Below are 24719 nucleotides of genomic sequence, written 5' to 3'. Positions count from 1 at the left end.
TGCTCCCAACTGCGGTGCAAGCGCAGGGAGCTGCAGCTTGCCCTGGCCACGAAGGCCGACCCAGGCGTGACACAGCCACGGCTGCGCCGGGGACCTGCGGGTGAGCAGCTGCAGCTGCTGGAGGCAGCGTGAAGAGGAACACGTTCACATGAAGGCTTTCCTTGCCCTGCAAACACAACCTCCTGCCTCCTTCTCTCAAGCCTGCAGCCACAATATTCCCGCTATCCCTGCCCTGCTGGTGTCTCCAGCCCTCCCTGGAGTGCGTGGCTCTGCTCCTTCTCACCTCCATCTCAAGGCAGAGACGCCTTCTCCTCCTCCTCCTCCCCACGTTCCTCTGCTCTCTTCCTTCCTCCCTGCAGTGCTGACCCTCCTTCGCCACCTCCACAGAGACCTTCCCTCCCTGCAGCAGCTCATCTGCCCAGCCCAGCCCTACTGCAGCCTGCCATCCTCCTCCCCAGCCCTAACCAGCTCCGTCCCCTCTCCCAGGCCAGCCGTGCATCTCCCTTTCACCTTGCTCTGCTCTAGCGCTGCCACCACCCTGCACCCTGCCCTCAGCCCTTTCTTCAGCCCAGCCCAGCCCAGCCCAGCCTGTTCCCCTGGCCATGTCCTGCCCAGTCCAGCCCACGTTCTCCAGCCGTGTCTGGCCCTGTCCGGCCCAGTCCAGTCCAGCCCAAGCTCCCTGACCTTGTCCGGCCCAGGTTCCCCAGTCCAGTCCAGCACTGTCCAGGCCAGGCTCCCCAACCCTGTCTGGCTCGGTCCAGCCCAGTTCAGCCCAAGCTCCCTGACCCAGTCCGGCCCAGGTTCCCCAGTCCAGTCCGGTCCAGGTGGATGTAGTCCGGTCCAGGCTGATGTAGTCCGGTCCAGTCCAGCCCAGGTTCCCCACTCCAGTCTGGCCCAGCCCAGGTTCCCCAGTCCGGTCTGGTCCGGTCTGACCCAGGTTCCCTACTCCAGTCCGTCTCAATCCAGTCCGGTCTGGCCCGGTCTGGCCCAGTCCAGCCCAGGTTCCCACTCCAGTCCGTCCTAATCCAGTCCGGTCTGTCCCAGGCGCCCCGCCCCGGACCCGCCCCCGTTCCCCACCCCCGACCAGGCCCCGCCCCCTTTTTCACAGTCCCCGCCCCTTCTCCACGCGCGATCTCGCGCGACCTCCCCCGCGCGCCGCGTCACGCGGGGCCGAGAGGCTGCGTCACCGCGCCCCCGTGACGTCACCGATACCCCGGCGCGCCCCGCCCCGCAGCTGTGAGTGACGGCAGGCGCACCAATAGAAAGCGGCAGAGGCGTGAATGACGCGGCGCGCGGCCAATGGGCGGCGGGAGGGGGCGGGGCCGCGGGCGGGGCCGCGGGCCGGGCGGGCGGGCCGGCCGCGCCTGCCGGCGGGGCGGCAGGATGGCGGCGCTGTACGCCTGCACCAAGTGCCACCAGCGCTTCCCCTTCGAGGCGCTCAGCCAGGGCCAGCAGCTCTGCAAGGTTCAGGAGAGGGGCTGCGCTGTGGGGGGGCTGTGGGGGAAGGTCTGCGAGGGAGCTGATGGGAGAGGAGGCTGAGGGGGGCTGTGAGGGAAATGGGGGGTGATCTGTGAGGAGATTTGAAGGGGGTGGTCTGTGAGAGGGTTTGTGGGGTCTGAGGTGTAAAGGGCCTCCTGGAGCATTGCATGCGAGGGAGAGCAAGCAAGGGAATGTTTTTAAGGGATCTTGAGGCTCTTAGAGAAATTGGGGATAACTGGGGGCCTGTTTTTTGGGAGATCCTGGGAGTAGTTATGAAGACTGGAGCCTTGAGGTGTGTGTTTGGGGTCTGTGAGTGAGCGGTGGGAGGGTGTGGATGAGGACCTGGGAGCTCTGGGGAGGTGTTGAGGGGCTGGAGCATGGGGCTAAAGCCTAGGGGCTGTTTGGGGGATATGTGAAGGACTGTTCAGGGGAGCTGTTTGTCAGGGGGACCCGAGGGCACTGAAGGCAGTTTGGAGGTGCTGGGGGTGTTTGGAGGGTACTGGACTGGAAGTCATGGGGTTGTTGAGGGGAATAGAGGGGACGTGGGAGCTGTTCCTGAGCAAAGGCCTGGGAGGATCTGGCCATGTCTGTAGGAAGCCTGATGGTATCGTGAAAGGAGTAAGGTGGGTTTTGGGGTGGGGAAGGACAATATCAGGGATGAAACAGGGAACACGGGGCAGGAGCTGGAGCAGCCTGGGATCACTGAGGCTGGGACGTAGGGGAAGCTGGGATGAGGGTAGAGCGTGGCCAGATGTGCAGGAAAGTGGTGAATAGCTGAGGCAGAGCTGTGTGCTCCTGCCGTGGGAGCTGGGGCCACCCCTGACCCTGGTCCACGGGTGTGAGGCACAAACGAGCCCTGGCTTGGTTCCTGCATGGCTCACCTGTGACACACAGCATTCCCATCACCCTTCCTCTTCTCTCAGCATGACTGGACAGGGAGGAAGTGTTTGCAAGTGTGTGGATATGGTGGGAGTGGAGGGCAGTGGGAGATCTGGGATTTGGGGAGCAGCACTGCACCTCGTGAAACACCTCTGTTGTTGCAGGAGTGCCGGATTGCTCATCCCATTGTTAAATGCACTTACTGCAGGACTGAATTCCAGCAGGAAAGGTAAATGCTTGCTGAACTGGGGAGATCCAGGTTTTGTGTAGAATGGTCACACCGGGAACTGTAATGCTTCCACACCTCCAGTGGTGGAGCCTTAACCTGTAGATTGTTGCTGTGGAGGACTTGGGAGACCTTTGGCCACCTCCAAAGGTCTGCTGGGCGAGTTGGAGTGTCTGAAGTGCACTTGGATTAAACCTTTTGCTTGGGTTTTTTTTTCAGTTAGAGCTCAGATGCATCTTCCCATGAGTTTTCCTCTTGCCTGATGTCTGTCATCCAACATTTATTTCCTGCTGTGTGTCCTTTAGCTGGGCTCTTGTCTTTTTGCATTTTATCAGCTTGTGTAGCTGTCAGAGGGAGGATTGGTGAACCCAGAGCTGTGTGTGGCCGTTGTGTGAGGTGTTCCTTCCTGTGTTTGTTGCACAAATACACCTCTGCCCTCTCCTGCCATGACCTCCATAGTGGAGCCTGCCCTGATGCTGAATCACTCATGCTGCTAATTAGTGATTAAATCCTGTGTTTGTCTGGACGAAAACTGGGTGTCATCTGGGGATGCCTTAATTAAAAGACACCTCCTAGTAATTTTTGGCCATCTATCCTCAGCCAGATGGGGATAGGAAAAGCATTTTGGTATCTGAGTTGCTAGAGGGGTTGAATCCAGCCTCATCAGCAGAGACAGAGCCGAGGGGAGGCTGGGATCCTAAGCAGGAATCCTAAACATAGAGGTTTCATTTCTGTTGGAATGTGTTAATAGAATGATCTGTCCTTCTTAACAGCAAAACCAACACGATATGCAAGAAGTGTGCTCAGAACGTGAAGCTCTACGGCACAGTAAGTGAGAGGGGCTCAGCCTCCCCAGCCTCTTTTCCTTTCATCTCTCTTGTCTTTATCCTGCTGAAATATCAGAGCAATTTGTGGACTGGCTCAGCTGTAAGAGCATGACTGATCAATAATATGGGTCACTCAAGCATAAAGCTTTGACTTTTTCTATTCTTTTAGCACAAAAAAGAGCTTTACGTTGTTTGAGACCAGGAAATTATCTGTTTGATACCCAGTAGAAACAAGACTGTGCTTACACAGACTTAGGATTGCTGCAGGAAGCAGTGATAAATCTTTATTTCCTGCTTGTCTGAAATCTGAAATAGACATTTTGATTGGTTCTATTTTGTTGTTTTTTCTAAAGATTTCACAGCATTTGATAAATGGTCTGAGTGCCATGGCTAAATACACTTAGCTGGAGACCAGGGATCCAAATGGAGTTTCATCTCCTGGATCAGCATTATACTCTGTGTAGAATAAGGAAATAAAAGTTTGTAATTATGGGAAGAATGGGAACTAGCAGTGTACTACTGTAGTTAGAAGGCTGTAGCAGTTGTTCTTATTTTTTAAAGCCAAAACCCTGCCAGTACTGCAACATCATAGCAGCATTTATTGGAAACAAGTGCCAGCGTTGCACCAACTCAGAGAAGAAGTATGGCCCTCCTCACTCGTGTGAGCAGTGCAAGCAGCAGTGCGCATTTGACCGCAAGGATGACAGGAAGAAGGTCAGTATTGGTGTTAAAGAAGGCTGAAAAGGTAAAAGGGCTGATCACAGTGATCCTCTGTCCATCTTCTTTACATCTTCTGCAGCATTTCTGACAGTACAAGGAGGGAAGGCTTCCCATTGCTAGATGGCAGGGTAAGATGGAATACTGGGGAGAAGTTCCTCCCTGTGAGGGTGGTGAGGCTCTGGCACAGGCTACCCAGAGCAGCTGTGGCTGCCCCATCCCTGGCAGTGCCCAAGGCCAGGCTGGACAGGGCTTGGAGCAGCAGGGGACAGTGGAAGGTGTCCCTGCCCAGGGACTGGCAGGGGGTGGGACTGGGTGAGCTTTAAGGTCACTTTCAACCCAAACCATTCCATGATCCTTGTCTCTTGGTTATGAAGTGTTTTCTAGAGTTGAACTTTGCTCTGGTTTAGAGCTCTTTAATCTTTGAACCCCTGTGTGCCTCTGCCAGATCTTCTAAGATCTCTTGAATTTGGCCCAAGAGCTGGCAGAGGAGCAGAGACCTCTGAATGAAGTGTGAGGTGCTGTTTGGGAAGGGGGATGGGGAATGATACTTGTTCCATAGCCTGAGGAGCTACAAGTGTCATACCTCCACCAGGAAACCCCTTCCATGGCTTCTGTACACCCTTTGCTTAAACACCCTGAGTGCTCTGTAGGAGGTGTGTCTTCTCGAGGCAAACTGCAAACATCTGTTGTTTGGAATGCTGCACCCATAATCGGTGCCCTGCTGAGCCTCCTGGAGCAGTCACCTTGCTGTTTTGGTCTCCAGTGACTGCCTGTCCATTCAGAGGATTATTTTTGAGTCCCTGCTTGTTCACCTGTAACCCTAAACTTGAAAGTGCCTCTTGTCTTTTCTGTATTTGCTTTGTGGGCAGGAAAAAAGACCAAAACTTCTTTCTGTCTCCCCTTCCAGGTGGATGGAAAGCTGCTGTGCTGGTTGTGCACACTGTCCTATAAGAGAGTCCTGCAGAAGACCAAAGAGCAGTGTAAACACCTGAGCAGCTCTTCACGAGCCAGCCTGCAGGAGAAGGAGCAGTTCAGTAGGCTCAGCAGTGGCAGCCACTATAACAGGTAACCTTGGAGAGGGGTTTGGGCAGGGTCTGAGTTCAGGGCAATCTGGCTAAGTCACACTGTTTGTTTGCAAACCTCACTGTGCTGGTACAGCCTTATGCTTCTTAGTGATCCAACTTACCGAACTTGTACACTATGAAAGCGAAGTTGCATTTGTAAAATTTAATGATTAAAATGCAGATTTTAAGCAGGAGTTCTTCACCTACATGCTGCTCTGACTCATTGTTTTCTGTTTATTTTTAGTCTCCAGCTACTCTTCAAGGAATGATTTTTTATCGTTTTAGTACTGGGAAATACTGTTTTAATAGATCAAAGTGGGTGGGAATATTTATCTGCTTCTCTGTCTTAGACTGAAAGTCATTCAGGTTCTGACATACAATTTCCTCCTTTTTCTAGCCAGAAAACCTTATCCACGTCTTCCATTCAGAACGAAATCCCAAAGAAGAAAGCCAAGTTTGATGCCATATCTGCCAATGGTGACAGGTGAGCCTGTTACATGGAGAAATTGTAGGTGGGGGGTTTGTTTGCTGAGTTTATATAAGAGAGAGTTGTGTGTGAATAACAGGAAGCTCTTATGCTAGAGCAAGGGCCTTGGGCTTTGAGACCTCGAGGGGCTGCCCTAGAACCTGGCAGGCCAGTGCTACCTGGAATCTAGACATAGATTTGAAGAGGAAAAGAATACAGAGCACCTGTACCTGCTTGGATGGAGCAGGATTGAGTTGATGTTGGCTGAACTCCCCAGCAGTCAGGAAGCTGCAGCCAGACCAACTTTATTGTCTCTTGCAGCTACGGGGAGAGAGGGGCTGGCAAGGCCTGCAGGTTTTGTGCTTTGAGGGCTGTCAGACTGATATGCAGGGAGAGCCTCAAAGGACAGGAGAAGATCCAGACCCACTTCCCATGTCCCCTCCTGCTTTTGGGGTAGAGACAAGCAATCAAACAGCTTTGCTTGAAAGGTTGTGGACTCCCCATCCTGGAAGCGTTCCAGGCCAGGTTGGATGGGTCATGGAGCAACTCGGTCTAGTGGAAGGTGTCCCTTCCCATGGCAAGGGGGGTGGAACAAGATGCTCTTTAAGATTCATTCCAGCCCAAACCATTCCATGGTTCTCTGATTCTAGGAAAGCATCGACCCCATTCTGTTGTCACACTTGATGCTGGATCATGTTGATGCCAGCCGCCTGTGCAGCGGAATGGGAGTCACTGGCAGAAACAGGAGATTGAGATGGATTTGTATTTTTATGGTCTTGTGCATGCATATTTTCATTCCTGCCTTTCCTCTCTGATTCTCAGCGTTCCTTCCTCTCCCGAGATGCTTTGCCCCCTTATCCAGAGGGCCCCGTCCACGTTGGCGCAGTGGGCTGCTTCCCAACAGACTCTCGGGGCCCACCATTGTCCTGTTGCTCAAGGCATTGACATCCTGAAGTGAGATCACCTATTGTTTTCTCCCCTCCCTCCCTGGGAACTGCCTCACACACGGGAACTCTCCCTCTCAACGGATCTCTTTCTAAACAGCAGGGATTTGGGAGCATGGACCAGAGCATAGTTGGTGCCAAAGGGTTTATTAAAGACACTGGTAATTAATCAATCAATCACTACCTGCCTTCAGTGTCTCTGAGATCACAGATCTCTGCTATGGATACTGTTGACACCTTGTCACTGTAAAATGCTCCCTTGGGAAATGCCCGTCCCTGGAAGTGTTCATGGCCAGGTTGGATGGGGCTTAGGGCAACCTCATCTCATGGAAGGTGACACTACCCATGGCAGGGGGCAGAACAAGATGAGCTTTTAAGGTCCCTTCTGATCCAAACCATTCTGGCATTCTATGATTCTGTGAAATAGAACTTTAATAGTTTTATAGGGCAGTGGCACTCACAGAGTGGTCTGAAAGATGTTTTATCATTTTAACAGTGACTTGGGAGCCATGGCTGAGTGTGGAGGGCTTAAAATTCCGTTGGCTTCAGTGCTGGTGGAGCCAGAGGAGAGAATGGAAACAGGACCCTGGTAGAAGTGGTGCTGCCCATCAGTACTGGTGCAGCTTTCCCTCCAGAGAGGCAGCTGCTCTGGGCTGTGGGACAGCACCAGCTGTCTTTATCTCCTCATTAAATCCTGGGCTGAGATATCACAACTCATTGTAACAGCCCTGCTGGCTTGAAAATACCCAAAAAACCAAAATGACCTGTGCTCTGGTCAGCTATTTGTTTGGAAAACAGGAGCATATATTGAAGGAATCAACAGCCTTCCTTTTGCTCTCATGTCAGGTGTTGTCAGTCTGGCTACTGCCAAGGCTGTAGGCCTTGCCATAGGCTTTTTTTGATGAGTTCCAGAAACAAACCAAGTGTAAATTTAGCAACTAAAGAGCTTCAGTGACATGCAGCAGAAAAGGCAAGCTGCAGCTGCCTTAAATAGACAAATGACTGCATGCCTTGAGAAGAATAATAATGGGGGTTCCTTAAGTGTGGTTTGGAGTTGCTGAGAGTTCTTCTATAGGGTGAACCCCCAAGTCCCTCCCCTTTATACAACTACCAGATTGTCCCTCCCAGAGTCACGTTGGTGTCTGGGGCACAGCCTGAGCATGGAGTTAAGGTCTGCTGCAGCACAAGGGTGTTTGCACCAGCAGCAAAGTCTGGAGTAAACTGACACAACCAGAACCTCCTCCGTGCTAAGATCAGCCCCAACATCCTGTACACTGGCTCCAGCCAAACCTCTGGTATAGCCCCCAGCTGAGCAAAATTTGGGCTTGCTTGAGCTCAGTTAACTTTGGCAACACCTTCAGTCAGGGTCCAGCTTATCTGAAATTACTGCTTCTTCTTGGATATGGTAGAAATTCCTTTACTGTGTCATACTGAATTCCCTCTGATTTTGTTTACGTATTTCAGGGTGGTTGTTGCTCACAATAGCTACGATATGTGGACAGGATGATTTCCAACAGTCCTTTAAAGGGTGGTGTTGAGTGGTTTGTTCTGGGTGAGTTCTGGGAGGGGCAAACAGCTCTGTTGCTGCTGCACTGGGAGTAGTTTTCTCTCCCAGTGACTCACAGCACATCTTGGAGCAGACTTGACCTTACTAATCCTTCTGTGCTGCCAGTGCCCCGTGGCCTTGTGCTGCCCAGCTCCACCTCCAGCCCCAGTGCTGGTCCCAGCTGGGGCAGTCGTGGTGTCCCATCATCTTGCGCCAATGCTGGCAAAGTGTTGTTATGCTGCAGACTCTGCAGATGAGCACACTGCGGTCCCTTCTCCTGTCACTGCAGACAAGGTGCTAAATTGTGCCTGTAACACCAGGCAGTGACAGCACTGCTGGCAGGGGGAGGGCAGCGGTGCCTCAGCAGTGAAGCTCATTTGTAAAAAGATTCTTATTTGCATCGGAAAGTCCTGGCAGAGTTTAAAGCTCTGTGACCTGGGCTGTACTGTACTGAGTGGAGGGTGTTTTTTCATAGAATCCCAGAATGCTTTGGGTTGGAAGGGACCTTAAAGCTCATCTCATTCTGCCCCCCTCTGATGGGCAAGGACACCTTCCACTATCCCAGGTTGCTCCAAAGCCTCTCCAACCTGGCCTTGGATACTTGCAGGGATCCAGGGGCAGCTACAGCTGCTCTGGGCAAATTCTGCCAGGGCTTCACCATCCTCACAGGGAAGAAGTCCCTCCCAAAGAATCTATCCCTCCCTTCTGGCAGCCGGAAGCCATTCCCCCTTGTCCTGGCATTCAGGCCCTTATCCCAAGTCCCTCTCTAGCTCTCATGGAGCCCCTTTAGGCTCTGGAGGTTTCCCCAGAGCCTTCTCTTCTCCAGGCTGAACACCTTCAGCTCTCCTAGCCTAGGTTCAGAGCAGAGGGGTTCCAGCCCTTGGAGCATCTCCATGGCCTCCTCTGGACTCGTTCCAGCAGCTCCACGTCCTTTTGATGCTGAGGCCCAGAGCTGGAGGCAGCTCTGCATGTGGCTTTTGTCTAAGGTGAAATGTGGATGCTGGTTTAGTGCCTGGTCTGTGCCTCTTTGTACCACCCTGACTTGAATAGTGAAATCTTTAAGCTTGGCATTTGCCTTGTCTAATTTCTGCCATTTAACAGGTGTGGAGTTTCAGGCAGTCGATTTGGTTTCTGTTCCAATCAATAGAGAAGCAAGTGCCTTGGGAACAGCTCCATTTTTGTCCTCAGTCTCTGCTGAAAACAATAGGAGCTCGTAATTTCCCTTTAATTAGTGGTGTGCCTTTTAGGCTGTTTAGACATGGAGAGCTCATGTCCCCCTACCTATCCCAAGGGGTTGGATCTTGAGTTTATTTGTAGAAGAAATGGCTTTTTTTTTTGGTTGGTTGTTTTAATTCTTGATATGTTTGTTAAAGGAAAGGACTGACTTGTGTTTAGCAGTTTTCCTTCAAATTTTGGAGTCTCATGCTGCTTCTGTAACATGGGGTTTAAGACAGAGGAACCTTTCATTACTATCTTGTCAGTCTTTAAAAAAATACAAAGGAAGAGGAAAAAAAATCTGCTTTTTTTATTTAGCACCTTAACACATCTGAAGGGGCATTTTGCAGCAACTGGACAAGAAAATACCTGTCTGGTATTTTATACCCCTGCAGGAGGAGATCTCAAGCTGGCTGTTCCTCACTGGTGGATGAGGAGCCCTTGGAGCCCCAGGGATGGGGGCCCTCCTGTCCCTTCCTTCTCCCCACTGGGTGGCAGGGCTGGCTCTCACCTTCCTGGCTTCGCAGTGTGCTGGGCAGCAGCCGTTGCCAGGCAGGGAATTTTTCATGCTGGAGCTGCTCAGGGAAATGTGGACATCCCCTGGCACTCTTTATCATCCCAGGGCACAGCAGGAGGGTATGCATGCCTGGGCAAAGGAATGGTGTGTCAAGGGATTGTTTTCAGCCAGAGGGAATTAGTGAGGAAGCCTTTCTTCTCTCTGTGCTGTTGGCTGTTGTTGTTGTTTTTTAAAATTTATTTCTCTCCTCCCCAGCATATTTGCACTGAGTGGGAAATTAAAGCTGCTGTTAATAATGTGCTTGCACACAGAAAGGTGCCGGAGCACACATCATCATCTTGCACAGCCTCCACTTGGGGAAACTATTGGGAAAGTTTTAAAATGGAGTTATTCTGTGCTAGTGTGTGGCTATGAACCTCTCTGCCTAGCACAGAGCGGGATCCAGTGTGCCCAGAGGGCTGCCACATCTTAGTGTGGACTCTGCTGTCAGCATGTTTTAGCCATGCAGGGCTCCTCTGCTCTGGGCTGCCTCCTGCAGACCCTCAGTTCTGAGTTCTCCTCTGCCAGGTTTTCTCTCACAGTGCCTCAGGGCCATCCTCTGACTCTCAGATCTGGGAACCTGCCTCTGCTTAGTTTCCCTCTGTAGATCCTCAGCACAGTGGGGGAGCGAGCCTTTTTCCCTGCCACATCCTTACTAATGAGTCCTGTCAAAGCAGACTGTAGTGCTTTTAATTAGGAAATGGATCATTTCCAGATGCTGGAGGAGAACCCGTGTGAAGTGAGCAGCAAGTTCTCTCTGCCTTAGGGTACAGGTTGGGGACTGGAAGCTCAGAGGTAAAAACATCCTAGAGAGAAGCAGAATTTTGGGTTGAGACCATACTTTCCCCACTCTACCGCAGCTCCCAGCTTTAAAGCTCAGTGTTGACCTAGCCTGAAGGCTTTAAAAAAAAAAAGTCAGGCTTTGGGTGACCCTGATGATTTATTTTTATTTATATGATAACAGCCAGACTTGAAGTAATCTTTTAGGTGAAGCTTTGTTGTCTTATTACTGTTCAATTTTTATACAGCAGTTTCAGGTATGTGGCTGGGAGTGTGCTGCCCACTTAGCACCAGGAGATAAAAGTCAGCTTTAGGAATGGAACAGAAGGCAGGGAAAAAATCAGGTGGGCTCCCTAGGCCTTGTGGCTGCAGCTTGTTGTATCTTATGATCTGGCATATTCCTGTAGCACAGGACTGCACGTGCCTGCCTGGGGCACCGGGTGTCTGTAGGGAGGTTTGTGATTTACCAGTGCAGCAGTGACTCATGCACATGTAACTGCTGATGGTTGCTTAGAGTACCTGGTGGTGTACAGATGATGTGCTCTGCTATTTCTCTGTTTTCCTGGAGAGTTTTTCCTACTCTGGAATAATGCAGCTTCTCCCTAAATTGCTTTATCGTGGCAGAGTCATATTATAAGGTCCAGTACGTTTTTTTACCCCTTTTCCTTGCTCAGGACAATTTAGCTGTTTACTTTTGCTCTGTTTGTTGAACTTGGAGGTTATTTGTTTCTCTTTCATGTCCCCTCCTTGCCAGAATGTTTGTTTTCATTCAGTGGGAAGTTTTGCAGTGCATCCAAGGACTACTTGTGAGCAAAGAGATTTCCAAAGGGATGCATAAAGTTTAATTATCTCTCTTGATTGCTGTCTTCAACTTTCTGGTTTGAAAAAGGATCATGAATGATCATGAAATGATTCCCATTCTCCCTTGAGTGCATCTGTGGGAGGTTCCCTGCCTCAGTGAAGAGGAGGGTTTTGTTGAGGGCCTCTCCCTGTTCTTTGCTGCAGTTTTTCTCCAGACCTCGCCCTGGACTCCCCTGGCACCGACCACTTTGTCATCATTGCCCAGCTGAAAGAGGAAGTGGCTACTTTAAAAAAGATGCTTCACCAGAAGGATCAGATGATTTTGGAGAAGGAGAAGAAGGTACAGTCCTTGGCTTGCTTCCCCCCAGCAGGCTGACATGTTCTCAGAGATCACACTCTGACACAGCCTGGCTTTTATCTTGGAGTTAACATGTCTGGCTGTTTCCAGGCTGCCTCCTTTCCAAAGCCAAAGAGGCTCTCTGGACCCACCCAGGGGATCTCATTCCATAAAGGGTCATTTCCTGACTACTTTCTTGGAGACCTCTGTGTGTGGGCAAGACTGGGAACAAACACGCTGCTGCTTGGAGAAATGCAGTGCTGGCCCTTGCTGTTGCTCTGTGCTCTCCGTGACACAGTTCTGGTCTCACTGCAGTCCCTCAGCACCATCAGCACATCTGTGACCTCAGCCAGTCTCACACACCTTCTGTAGAGACACTTTCCGTGGCAGGGCGGTCTGTGGTGAGGGCACTGTGACACAGAGGGCAGTCTGTGGTGTTGCCTCTTCCAGCTCACTTGCTCCTTCCTGATTTCTGCACAGATCACAGAGCTGAAAGCCGACCTGCAGTACCAGGAATCACAGATGAGGGCAAAGATGAACCAAATGGAGAAGACACACAAGGAGGTCATGGAGCAGTTACAGGTGAGAGCATTGTCAGTTTAATTTGCTGAGCTGTGTTGTATCCAGGAGTGACTGAGGACGCTCCTGATCAGAATACCCTGTGAGCTCCTGCACACAGAGCTCTGCTAATGTTTCTAAGCCCTGTCCTACAGCCTCTATGCTGCCAGGCAAGCCCCTCCTGAGCTCTGCATTGCATCCCAACCACCATTTACACCTACCTTGCTGCTCTCTACTCAGGCTCACACTTACTGTGCTGTCAAGTGCTATGTTGTGTCCCTTATGGACTAGACAGGAGCCATCAAACTCATTTTACTTATTGCCAAAATCAAGTTTAAACCTGTTTCTCCTCTCTGCAGAACTTTTGTCAGCTCCCTGAACCTCTAAATCACCTCCCTGTGATTTGTGTGAGCAGTAACCAGAGAGAACAAAGGAACAATTGGCAGTTCTTTTTGCCCTTTATCTCTAGTCCAGATAAAAAAGTATCTGAGCTGATGGGTGCAGAGAGAGCAGGATTCTTGTCATGGCTGTGGAAACACAGCAGACTATCAGCATGAATAGCTTGAGCCACTGAAGGATCAGGTCAAAGGGGAAAGAAATGAAACACAGAAATGAACTTTGCACCATTTAATTACTTTGGGTATATAAATATCTAAAGCCCCAGCAATGAGAAGTGGGACGGGATAAAACAAAAGGCCTCTTTTGCCCCCGAGGAAACAGCCCCTCCTCCATCCACACCCCCTCTGGGGAAGTATCCCAGGGAGAGCCCTCTCTAGGTTAGAGGTGAGCTCAATCTCTGCCCCCCTTTCCACCTGTGTGCAGGATGTCAGCAGCTTCTGCACAGGGATCCCAAGAGCTAATGGTGATCCATGCCACTAAATACCCATTTTGCCCCTTTCCAGGCCAAGAACAGAGAACTCCTGAAGCAAGCAGCAGCCCTGTCAAAAGGCAAAAAGCCTGAGAAGTCAGGAGCAATAACCTCCCCTTAAAGCCAAGCCCCCAGCCTGGGAGCTTTCCCCAGCATTAGCCGAGGAGTGTGGGAGACCTGCTGGATGGCTGGAAGCCCAAACCTCTGTGTTGTGGACTCCATGGGAATTCCTGGTGCGTGTTACCTTCTGACAGCATGCTTGTGTGGCCGGTTTCAATCCATGGGGAGAGGTCCCAGCCTTCCTAAATCCCCCAGAAGTACTGTTTTCTGGAAGAAATCTTTTCCTAACCAGTTGCTACCACTGCCAGCCCTTTCCATGAGCAAACAGGAACCTGCTGCATTAGTGGTTCCCAGCCTGCTGCTGTGAGGGAATTGCCATGGCCAGTTGTTCTGCAGATAAAATGGGAGCTGCGTGTGGTGGGAGCCAGATTCTTTTTTTTTTTCCTTGAACTGTTCCCTCTTCAAAAGAGAGCTGAGAACTCACTAGCCCAACAGGTGTTCTGGAAGGTTGTGCCACTGCTGACAACAGTTGATCCAGCTTTTTGAAGATGCTTCCAAAATGGGGGCCATGTATTTATCTTGGAAGATTTTTGTGTTTTGTTTTGGTTTTTTTTCTTATTTTCTCTGTCAGCTTGGCAAACCAAACTGCCTGGTTTTGTGTTTCCTTGTTTTTCTGATCAGAGCTTTTGGGTTGGGAGCCAAAGTGGAATGATACAGCCCCCAACCCACCCAGAATTCCCCCCACCCAGTGCCCTGGTTATGTGGTGACCTCTGGGATTTTGATGATTTCTGCAGTTTGGTGCGATCAAGTATCTCTTACTCCATTTCTTTACACAGAGAGTAAGGATATTCCCTCTCTTCCCCCTTTCCCTGCCCCTTCAGATGCCGGGGCCAGGTTGGCTCCAGGAAAGCACTTACTCAGGCAGCGACCTGAGCCAGGGAGTGTTTTTTGGGGCACTCCAGGGATTTTTTTCACTGCTGATTCCAAACCAGCAGGATCAAAGGGCTATGAGAGTTCCCTGTACCAGGGATGTGCTGCCCCAAAATAGCACAGCTGCCACTGACCCTTACAGCCAGACCAGCTGGGGTAGATCCCCCCAAGCACCTGTTTTGGGGTGATGGTGGTGGATAAAAAGCACTTGGAGGGGGAGCACCACACAACTCCGGGCTGGCAGGAGCTCCTCGGCATCCCGAACGCCAGTCAGGGAGCGGAGAAACATCTCAGGGCTTGGAGACCCCCGAGCAGGGGCTGAAGGTAGGTAAGAGAACTCGTGCTTTTGCTGCAGGGCGGCTGCTCTGTCAGGGCTTTGATGAAGCTTTTAACTAGAGCTTGTGATTACTTTTTTCATCCTCTTTTTTTCCTGTTTGTTATTAAGTTGGTTTTACTCAAAGGCACTTTTTCGGGATGATGTTGGCTTCTGGCACGGAAGGAGCGCATTTCATCAGACACTGCCATGTGTTTGTTTTTGGTTTTTCTAAGAGATTTTTGATGTGAAAACAAGCAAAACCAGAAATCGTTACACTTTGCCTGAGTGTGGCAAAAACTCACCCAGTTTTATACTTTAAGAAAATGAAGTGCATTGGTGGGAGTTTTTTTAACTGTGGGCTTTGCTTTTATTCCTTCCCTCAACATACAGAAATAAAAAGAGGGAGAAAGGCCCTGTAAATACTGTTCAGTAGGGTTTTTAATCGTGATAAATTGCTCCTGCCGTTGCATAGCTGATTTGTAGCACCAACATCGTTTCTTTGTATGTTTGTAATGATGAGATTTTCAAGGGACGCTTTGATTTGTACAAATGACACCTGTAAAAGTGGTTTTAAAAAATCCTCATCTGTGACTGCTACTTTGTTTGCTTTGAAAAGGGTAAAAAACAAAACAACCAAAGTATCTCTCCCTGCCTGGAGCTGATTTATCTCCTGCTTTAGGGTTGGGAGTTCGGGGAATGAGAAAATATTTTCCCGTTGTTTGCTTTGCTCCTACTTTTTTTTCTATCTTTAAATCCTCCCATCTAGCCTGTTGCTAGGATCCTGGTTACTTGGTTACATCCAGCTTCCCAGGACCCATCCGGCTGTATCTGAGGAGATGTATTCCTGATCGAGGCAAGGGATACTGACACAGACAGAAAGACCTGCTTCCTTGGCATGGAGGTTTTCCCTTTTCCCATGAGATTTCCATGAAGAAAATTCAGCTGCCCCTCATCTTTTTCTAAGGAAATCTCTGGAGGTCTGGGAGTTTAAAAGGGTTTTAGCTTTGGCCATTTTCCTTGTTCATATCCAGTCTCCCGGAGCACATGGGGTTAGCAGCTCCCCCCTGCTGCTACTCCCAGAGCAATGAGGATCACTGACCTGTACAAACCACAGTTTCTACTGGCTTTTTTTTTTTTGCTGAAGCCACATCCATCTGCCTGCAGTGCAGAAATCCTGATGGAGCACTGGCAGCTGCTGTGGGCCAGGATCACCTTGGGAGTCACCTTCCCTCCACGCCTGTGAACAGTGCACCTGCAGAGGAAATGAGAGGAAACAGCCTCAAGGTGTGCCAGGGAAGGTTTAGATTGGATATTAGGGAAAATTCTTCCATGGAAAGAGCTGTCCAGGCCTGGCACAGACTGCCCAGTGAAGTTGGGGAGTCCCTATCCCTGGAGGAACTTGAAAGCCAGGTGGATGTAACATATGGGGACAAGAGTTAGATGGTGGCCCCCAGTGCTAGGGGAACAGTTGGACTGGATGCTCTTAAAGATCTTTTCCAACCTGAATATTCCATGATTATAATTCCCTTCTCCGTCCCACAAATGCTCTGGGCTTCCTTGCAGCCCACCAAGCCCTAATGCCACAGGTTTTCCCATTCTAGTCTGTAGTGGGGTGACCAGCCACAGTGACAATCCAGCTCCTGATCTTTGAGCAGAGCATGTAAGGACAGGAGACACTGAAACAATATTCCATGTGTTACCTGCCCCAGGTGTTCCTTCAGAGTGTCCCTGTATGGTCTCTGCTGTTTCCCTCCTGAGAATCTGGGCTGCCCAAAACCACCAGCTGGTGAAAAAGGCAGGAGCTGTCCCCAGCCAACCTCCCTCTAAGGTAGCACATGTTGAGCAATTGGCCTTCCCTTGCTGTTGAGCTTTCCTGGAACGGCAGACTTGTCCACTCAGCAGGATGGTAACCGGGGCACCGTCAGTCCCTAAATAACGCGCGCTGCCGCCGGTGCGCGGGCGCGCCCGCCGCCCGCCTGGCCACGCCCCCGCCTTCTCATTGGCCTGCTTGTTGCCGGGCGGTCACGCCCGCAACCTCCCATTGGTCGAGGCGGGCCGGGGGCGTGTCCCCGCCCCGGGCTATGTAAGGTGGCGGGCGCGGGTCCCGCGGCCGCTGCGGAGCGCGGGGGCTGGGGGCGGCCGGGGGTGACCGTGGGTGGCCGGGCTGTCCCCACCGCCCGGGGCTGTCCCCACCTTCGGGGCTGTCCCCACCGCCGGGGCTGTCCCCACCGCCCGGGGCTGTCCCCACCGCCCGGCCCCGTCCCCACCGCCCGGCCCCGTCCCCACCGCCCGGCCTCGGCCCCAACGCCATGCTGGTCGCCGGCTCGCCGAGCAGCCCCGCGGGGCCGGAGGAGCGCCGGGGCTGCGGGGCCCGGCGGGGCGGCCAGGTAAGGCTCCCTGGCTGTATCGCCCCGTCCCTCGGAGAGGCGCCGGGGGTGTGCCCTGGCCCGGGGCCGCTGCCCGGCCGCAGGGAGGGGAGCCGCCGGGACACGTGCAGAACGCGGCCGGGACGGGAGCGGCCCTGCGGCGCGTCCTCCCTGCAGCCGGGCTGAAACCGGCGGTGCCGAGGAGCGGGCTGGGCTCCCGCAGGTTCCCGGGCATGCGGCGGCCCGGTCCAGGCAGGGGGAACTTGGGGCGCCTGGAAGGCGAGACCCTTGGGTCTCCCAGCCTTGCGGGAGCTGGCATGTGTGGGAACCCGGCAGAGCTTACGGGCACGGCTTGGCACGAAGGGGTGGGATGTGCCTGCGGGGTAGGTGAGGGGCTGACAGGACGCTGGGGGGCTTCAAGGGCTCTGTCCTCCAGTTTGGCTCATGCTGCTGTTCCCAGCATGAAGCTCACCTTAACAGGGATGGTTTCCCAAAACCTGCCTAAGCCCTGGCACCAGTGGGATTATTCCTCAGCACACCCATCTTCCTGCTCACAGGGCATTATCTCCTTCCCCTGGTCCCACTGTCAAGATTCAGCCTGCCTTGTGCCCGCTGGAACTGGAGGCAGACTGTGTGTCAGTCACAGCGTCTCAGTGCCTCGGTTTCCCCTCAGTTTGATACGACAACAGGAAGCAGCCTCACGTTCCGCCAGGGAAGGTTGAGGTTGGATATTAGGGGAAATTTTTTCACTGAAAGGGTGGTCCAGGCCTGGCACAGGCTGCCCAGGGAGTGGAGTCCACATCCCTAGAGGGATTTAAAAGACGTGTGGATGTGGCACTTGGGGGCATGGGTTAGTCGTGGCTTTGGCAGTCCTGGGGTAACAGCTGGACTCTGGTCTCAGAGGCCTTTTCCAACCTGAACTATTCCGTGATTCTGATTCCCTATCACTGGAAGCAGGGGGAGATACTTTATCCGCTGGTGGCACAGCAAGGGTTAAGCACAGCACCCCAAGGATTCCTCAATGCAGCAAAACACGAGGAGCCTCTTGCAGGAATGATTAAATTCACCTTCCAAGGTCACCCTGAGATATACTATAAAGCAGGGGCTGGGCTGGGACCCTGGTTCCTGCTGTGGGTTGGGATTCCAGCTGGCTGGAAGTCCTTCTGTCTGTCCTGTGGATTCACTTTGCCAGGGCCCATTGCTGTCCCCTCCCAGGGAGTCTCTCGGACCTGCAGACAGTTCTTTCTCCTCATACCCTGCGTCAGCACACAACCAAGGAGCCAACTCAGCAGCAGGAGCCTGAGCCCGCTGTCACCCCAGAGCTTCCATGGTGACTCGAGGCAGGAGCATCCCACGGGAGCCACTGGCTGAGGGCATTCCTGGTGTGTCCCGGCTCTGTCGCGGTGCCATCCGCCGCATGGGCAGCGCGTGGCTGCACCGGCAGCTGCTCCGGTCACTTCGTGCCATCCCACACCCCTTTCCTGCTCAGGAGAGGGTGCCAGGCTGCCTTCTGCCTCCACAGGGATTTGATGTCCTCCTCTGTGGGTCTGTGGAAGCAGCTCGTCCAGTTCACCCAGTAACTCACTGGGTGCTGTGGGCGTGCAGCTGCCCACTTCCAGCCCTGAGGATGTGGGGCAGAAAGGCTCTGAGCCCCTGCGAGTGAGGGCTGCTTCTGGATTAACTCTGTTAACGAGTTTGGAGGAGCGTGGGGGAAACCGTCATGTTTAGTGGCATTTCACGCCCAGGGAGGGCTTAGTGGGAGCCCCGGAGGAGGCCGTAGGCACAGTGCCGTGGCTGTGCTGCTGCTGATCCCCGCATCCCGCTATCCCGGTGCTCCCCGCTTTCCTGGCGGCGGCGAGCGCGGCTCGGGAGCGGCGTCCCGCTGTGTCACCGCGTCCGGGAGCGGAGCAACTTCCCAGCCCGGTTTCATCAGGCGCTGCCTGACGCAGAGGGTGTGCGGGATGGCCCCGTGGCCCGTGTCCGCCTGAGTCACCCCTTCCGGTGACGCCGACGGGGATGTTCCCGGCTCCGTGACTCCCGGCTGTGCCTTCCTTCCTAGGAAAGAGGAATCGAGGCTGCCCGGGAGCTGGCGAGGGGCCCCAGCGCCTTCATTCCCCTGGGAGAGGTAAAGCGATGAGGACTGGCTGGGGTGGGGGGTCTCCTTCACCCTTCCCTGCTGCGGGTGGGGTGACGGGCAGGATTCCCAATCCCCCGGTTCCTACTCCTGGTGGGGGTGGGATGCTGAGGAATGGGGGGTCACCCACCCCAAGCGGATCCGTGTGGCATTGTTGGGGGGGTCGTTCTGGAGGTTAGGGGAACAGCTGCATTTCACCCTGGTGTTTGCTTGCCCTGCCTGTGCCTCAGTTTCCCCACTCGGGCACACACATCTGTGTTTCCCCTGCGATGCGAAGACCCACACCCTTGCCCTGCCCGCCCCCCAGCATTCTGCCCTGAAATCCCCAGGGCACCTGCGCCCTATCTCAGCACCCACATTCACTCTTCCAGATGTTCCTCCTCGGGCAGAGATAGCGCCGTGGTTTCGTCACTGCGCTGGGGGCTGAGCCCCGTCTCCTCCCCTGCACTCCAGAGCCCAAACAAACAACCCAGCCCGAGGCTGAGCGGGACGGGCTGGTGGGCTCTGCCATGGAGACCCCCAAGCAGCCTCTGCCCCCCGGGGCCGGGCGTGGGGACACGGGCGGCGGGGGCCAGCGCCGGTGTCCGTTCCGCAGGCAGGGCACTGCCCGTGGGGTGAGGATCTGGCCTTGGTGCTCTGGGGTTCCCGGGTCCTGCTTCTTGGGGGGGGTCTCCGTTGAGGTTAGGGGATGTTGGGAGGAGTGGGGACCTGCAGCTCTCAGCCCTTCACTTCCCTCCCCTCATTCTGCAGGTCCCGCAGGAAGGAGGGGAGAGCAGCCTGCGCCAGCTCCTCGAGGCCTTCGTCTCAGCAGGTAGGGTGGACCACGTCGCCCTGGTCATGGGGCTGCACCCCCAGTACCTCAGCAGCTTCTGGAAGACCCAGTACCTCCTGCTGCGCATGGACGGACCCCTGCCCTACCACAAGCGCCACTACATCGCCATCATGGTGAGCACGGGCCCTGGGGGTGTGGGGACACAGGGGTCTGTGAGGGGTCCCAGCACTGCTGCTCAGGAAGCATTTGGGAGCCCACAGATGGGCCCCTCTCTGATCTGACGCCCCAAAAGCTTAGAAACCCCTTTGGGGTTGGTGCCCACCCAAGGTACCCCAACACCCTCCCTCCAGGACCCCTGGGGACTGGCCCTGGTAGTGAGGGGGAAATCTGGAACTCGTATCCCCAGGGAAACTCCTCCAGGAGTGGCATGGGCTGCGTGGGCTCCCTGCCTTGGCTTGTTGCAGGTGGGGCCAGCAGCCAGGGCTGGGGCTGACCGCTGGCTCTCCCCGCAGGCAGCAGCCCGGCACCGCTGCTCCTACCTGGTGGGGTTGCACATGGGGGAGTTCCTGCAGGTGGGGGGCAACCCTGCATGGCTGCAGGGGCTGCACTGTGCCCCCCAAAAACTCCGGAACCTCAATGAGGTCAACAAGCTGCTGGCGCACCGGCCCTGGCTCATCACCAAGGAGCACATCGAGGTGAGAGCTGATGCTGCCATCACGGATGCCCCCCAGAACACAGTGACCCCAGGGGCCACCTCCTGCGGGCACAGCCCCCAGGGTTTAACCCTTTCGGGGCTGAGGGAGTCAGTGGGATGGGAAGGGGTGCCTGGCCCCGACGGGTCTATGGGCGAGGCACTTCCCAAGCACTCCTGTGTCCTGCCCTTGGCCTGCCCTAGCACTGGGCTGTGGTGGGCTACAGCTGAGGCCTGGGAGATCTCTACAAGCCCTGCTGTGTGTCGCAGGCTCTGCTGAAGCCGGGGCAGGACAGCTGGTCGCTGGCAGAGCTGGTGCAGGCGCTGGTGCTCCTCACCCACTACCACTCGCTCGCATCCTTTGTCTTCGGCTGCGGCATCAAGCCCGAGGAGGAGCAGGACGTGGGGAGCAGCTGCTGGGCCCCCTCACCCCACAGCAACAGCAGCCCTGCCTCTGGTGACACCATGGGGGGCTCTGGGGTAAGAGGGGCTGTGCCTTGCAGGGGTGTGAATGTGCCCTGGGATGCTCTATGGGGCTGCCCCTGGGAATCACAAATTGGCTTGGATTGGAAGGGACCTTAAAGCCTGTCTTGCTCCATCCCCTGCCATGGGCAGGGACACCTTCCACCAGACCAGGCTGCTCCAAACCCTGTCCAGTCTGGCCCTTTACACTTTTAGGGATGGCCAGCCTCAGTTTCTCTGGGTAAACTCTGCCAGGACCTGCCCACCGTCACAGGGAAGGATTCCTTCCCAATATCCCATCTGTCCCTGCCTTCTGGCAGTGGGAAACCATTCCCCCTTGTCCTGTCCCTCCAGGCTCTTGTTCTAAGTCCCTCTTCATCTTTCCTGGAGCCCCTTTAGGCACAGGAAGGGGCTCCAAGGTCTTCCTGAAGCCTCCCCAGCTCTCCCAGTCTTGTTTCCAGAGTAGAGGGGCCCATCTTTCAGAGGATCTGTGGCCTTTATTGGGAACAGCTGATGCTTTAGAGCCATGCAGTAGTTTCCACATCCTCCACAGGACTTCCTCCTCCTCCCTTAGGGGGCCTGGGGATGGGTCATGGGAGCTGCTAGAATCTGGGCACGACCAGAGGGAGATGCCCAGGGGTTCCCCCAGGTGCCAGCAGAGCTGGGGTTGGGGGCCCCTCTGGTCGACCAGGGGCAGGGTTGACCCTGGCCTGTGCTTCCCCAGGGCACAGATGCCATGCAGGAGGTGCAGGTGCTGATGGAAAGGATGAAGCTGCTGCAGGAAAACCAGCTGGAGGAGGAAGGAGTCACACAGGAGGAGATGGCGACACGCTTCGAGCTGGAGAAGACAGAGAGTTTTCTGGTCCCCTCCTCAGGTGAGGAGGCGCAGGGGCAGCTGTCTGGGGCAGGAGGTCCCCGTGGGCCAGGGGAGCCCGAGGAGGGGGACAGGAACTGGAATCTGCCTGAGGGAGAGCAGGATCAGCTCCCCAGTGCAGCACTGACTCCTTCTGGGCTCATGGCCACTGCCTTGGTGCCTTGTAGATATTTTGGATCCCTCCCTGCAGTCCAACATCCGCTGCTTCCTGGAGGACCCTGAATTCGGATACAAGGACTTCACCCGGAGGGGGGAGCAGGCGCCTCCCACCTTCCGTGCACAGGTGGGTGTCAGCAGTGGCTCAGGCCTGTTGTTCCCAGCACTGTGGACAGTGGGTGAAGGGCTGGAGCTGAGCAACCAGGTGCTGAGAACTGGGGGGAGGTGTCAGCTTAGGGGGGACCCCACCTTGTCCCTGGCTTTGGGGGTGTTGTGGTTTAAGGCCACAAGCTGGAGATGAAACATTACTCACTCAGCCCACACTTTCTTGCCCCCAACTCAGGGAGGAAAACCAAAATAAAACTTGTATGTCGAGATACAAGTTTAATAATTAAAAATAAAGTAAAATACAATGATAATGGTAAATAATGACAATGAAAAGGGAAAAAACAGGTGGTGCACAATGCAATTGCTCAGCGCCTGCTGACTGATGCCAGATCCCCCTTCCCAAACTCAGATTGGCCCCTTCTGGATAACTGCCTCCAGTTTATAAACTGGGCATGACGTTCTCTGGTGTGGAATATCCCTGTGGTCAGTTCAGGTCACCTGTCCTGGCTAAGCTCCCTCCCATTGGCAGAGCCTGAAACAAGAGGAATAAAATCATTGATCCAGGATAAACACAAGTTAGCAAAAAAAAACAGACCATCAGTGTGTTACCAACACCCTTGTTATTCTAAGTCCAAAACACAGCACTGGAACAGCTACTGAGAAGAAATTAACTGTACCCTTCCTGAAATTAGGACAGAGGGGCCCCACCTTTCCCCTCCAAACCCCTGCCCTAGCATCCTTTCTCCATCAGGATTACACCTGGGAGGACCACGGCTTCTCGCTGATCAACCGCCTGTACCCAGAGGTGGGGCAGCTCCTGGATGAGAAGTTCCAGGTGGTTTACAACCTGACCTACAACACCATGGCCATGCACTGTGGCGTGGACACGTCCGTGCTGCGCCGAGCCATCTGGAACTACGTCCACTGCGTCTTCGGCATCCGGTACTGCCCCGGGGCGGGCCGGGCTCCCCGCTCTGCCTCGGGAGAGCGCGGCCCAGGTCCAGCCGCGCGCTCCTGCTCGGGCTGTTGCTGCTGCTGCTTCCCCAAAGCACAGTGATGCTTGTGTGTGGGCTTGGCTGAGGTTCAGAATAACCCTGGGAAAGGAGAATTTAGTAAAAAGTTACAGTGAGGGTGGCGAGGCTCTGGCAGACTTTGCCCAAAGAGATGCTGGAATCCCGATCCCTTGGAAGTGCCCGAGGCCAGGCTGGAAGGGGCTTGGAGCTACCTGGGATGGTGGAAGGTGTCGCTGCCCATGGCAGGGGTGGGACTGGGTGGGCTTTAAGGTCCTTCCTGCCCAAACCGTTGTGGGGTTGTATGAATGCACAAGGCTTGTGTCTGGAATAACACGCCCTCCTCCCTCCAGCTACGATGACTACGACTACGGGGAGGTGAACCAGCTCCTGGAGCGCAACTTAAAGGTCTACATCAAGACAGTGGCTTGCTACCCAGAGAGGACGACCAAGCAGATCTACGCACAGTTCTGGAGGCACTTCAAGCACTCCGAGAAGGTGCTGCCCCGTCCCTCCCCCCGGCAGGGTGCCTGGGGCGCTGGCCCCGCGCCCTGACCCCGCTCTCGCACAGGTTCACATCAACCTGCTCCTGCTGGAGGCGCGCATGCAGGCGGCTCTGCTCTACGCCCTCAGGGCCGTCACCCGCTACATGACCTGAGCCGGGCTCCCTCCTGCTCCTCCTGCCCCGGCTGTGCAGGAAGGGCACAGCTGGTACCCTGGAAACCCACCTGGAGTGTTGTGTCCCTGCTTCACGGGCTCAGAGCTGTGGAAGTGAAGTGGGAGCTTCCCTGCGCTGTCTCCCAGGAAAGAGGAGCCCCGCGAGGCTCTCGGTGCTGGGAAGAGCCCGAAGTGCTGCCCTGGGAGCTGCGAGGGCTCTACTGCTCTGTGCCTTTTTGGGGTCAAAGTGAAGCCAAACTGGGACATCTGTGGGTGCAGTGCTGGTGTCACACCCCTGTGACGTGTGCTGGCACCAAGACTGCCACCGAAGAGATGGCCAGAGGATATCATGGGCTTCATCCCTGCTTCTTGGGTCCTGCTGCACTGGGAGACGTAGCTGCTGGAGGGGGTGCTGCCCAGGCACCCCCTCCCCACCTTTCTGCCTCATCCCCAGCAGTTTGGGATGTGAAGTGCCTTTAACCTAAGTGCCAGGGCAGGAGCAGGGACAGGGTAGGAATACGAGTGTGTTTTACACCTTTTTGCATTGTTTTCGAAGCACTGGCACATTGCCACTGCCTCAGCTTCAGGGGCTGAGGGGGGAGCTGTGCTGGGGCATGAGGCTCCCTCAGCCCCTCTCCTGCTGTGAGGGTGGGATGGGGTGGCCATGGCTTTATCTGGATATGCCAGAGCATTCCCAGCAGCACTTGGAGGTGCCTGTTGGGGAGCAGGATCCAGGGCCAGCAGCATCGCCACCCTTGGTTTGGCTGTTGAATGATAGCTCCAGTTAAGTTATTTCTATTTTTTTATGATATATTAACTCCTGACTAGGCATGGAAATGCCTCTGTAACTAATCCTGTTTGAAAAAATAAAATTATTTTTAAATTCTTTTTCCTTTTTCACTTTTCCCTTGGTCAG

At 54.3% G+C, this 24719-nt stretch overlaps 2 protein-coding genes and 1 long non-coding RNA gene across 8 annotated transcripts; 2 read left to right on the top strand and 1 right to left on the bottom strand.

Annotated features, from left to right (window-relative positions):
• The first annotated feature begins 1372 nt into the window (after window positions 1–1372).
• Window positions 1373–15157, top strand: FAM76A (family with sequence similarity 76 member A). 4 transcript variants are annotated; one of them, XM_085559469.1, is made up of 10 exons: window positions 1373–1464; window positions 2523–2587; window positions 3358–3412; window positions 3973–4125; window positions 5039–5196; window positions 5593–5679; window positions 6484–6615; window positions 11708–11843; window positions 12321–12422; window positions 13301–15157. In XM_085559469.1, the coding sequence occupies exons 1-10, from the start codon at window positions 1384–1386 to the stop codon at window positions 13385–13387; spliced, it is 1056 nt and encodes a 351-aa protein (XP_085415595.1). In that variant the 5' UTR covers window positions 1373–1383; the 3' UTR covers window positions 13388–15157. The 4 variants fall into 4 exon arrangements, with proteins under 4 accessions (XP_085415595.1, XP_085415597.1, XP_085415594.1 ...); XM_085559471.1 differs by lacking the exon at window positions 6484–6615; XM_085559468.1 differs by lacking the exons at window positions 12321–12422; window positions 13301–15157 and adding an exon at window positions 11952–12314.
• LOC116184428 (uncharacterized) lies at window positions 13756–16410 on the bottom strand. Its single transcript, XR_004149198.2, has 2 exons — window positions 16274–16410; window positions 13756–15825 (listed from the first exon to the last, which is right to left on the bottom strand). It is a non-coding gene; the product is annotated as an uncharacterized LOC116184428 (long non-coding RNA).
• On the top strand, window positions 16306–24690 carry SESN2 (sestrin 2). Of its 3 annotated transcripts, none has more exons than XM_085559467.1 (10): window positions 16306–16401; window positions 18999–19064; window positions 19824–20018; window positions 20358–20540; window positions 20807–21016; window positions 21723–21873; window positions 22040–22155; window positions 22888–23078; window positions 23500–23644; window positions 23718–24690. In XM_085559467.1, the coding sequence occupies exons 1-10, from the start codon at window positions 16306–16308 to the stop codon at window positions 23802–23804; spliced, it is 1440 nt and encodes a 479-aa protein (XP_085415593.1). In that variant the 3' UTR covers window positions 23805–24690. The 3 variants fall into 3 exon arrangements, with proteins under 3 accessions (XP_085415593.1, XP_085415592.1, XP_077644647.2); XM_085559466.1 differs by lacking the exon at window positions 16306–16401 and adding an exon at window positions 16868–16960; XM_077788521.2 differs by lacking the exons at window positions 16306–16401; window positions 18999–19064 and adding an exon at window positions 19553–19687.
• The last annotated feature ends 29 nt before the right edge of the window (window positions 24691–24719 follow it).

Source organism: Lonchura striata, chromosome 23 (genome assembly GCF_050655825.1).
Source record: "Lonchura striata isolate lonStrDom1 chromosome 23, ASM5065582v1, whole genome shotgun sequence".
NCBI lineage: Eukaryota > Metazoa > Chordata > Aves > Passeriformes > Estrildidae > Lonchura > Lonchura striata.
This window is presented reverse-complemented; position numbering and strand designations above follow the sequence as displayed.

What these genes read in the sequence shown, in the direction of transcription:
- FAM76A (XM_085559468.1), top strand. Translation starts at nt 1,384, where the DNA reads ATGGCGGCGCTGTACGCCTGCACCAAGTGCCACCAGCGCTTCCCCTTC. An exon ending in ACTGAATTCCAGCAGGAAAG is followed by an intron (nt 2,588 to 3,357) that starts GTAAATGCTTGC and finishes CCTTCTTAACAG; the next exon opens with CAAAACCAACACGATATGCA. An exon ending in ACGTGAAGCTCTACGGCACA is followed by an intron (nt 3,413 to 3,972) that starts GTAAGTGAGAGG and finishes TATTTTTTAAAG; the next exon opens with CCAAAACCCTGCCAGTACTG.
- SESN2 (XM_085559467.1), top strand. Translation starts at nt 16,306, where the DNA reads ATGGTCTCTGCTGTTTCCCTCCTGAGAATCTGGGCTGCCCAAAACCAC. An exon ending in CCTTCATTCCCCTGGGAGAG is followed by an intron (nt 19,065 to 19,823) that starts GTAAAGCGATGA and finishes CTCATTCTGCAG; the next exon opens with GTCCCGCAGGAAGGAGGGGA. An exon ending in ACTTCAAGCACTCCGAGAAG is followed by an intron (nt 23,645 to 23,717) that starts GTGCTGCCCCGT and finishes GCTCTCGCACAG; the next exon opens with GTTCACATCAACCTGCTCCT.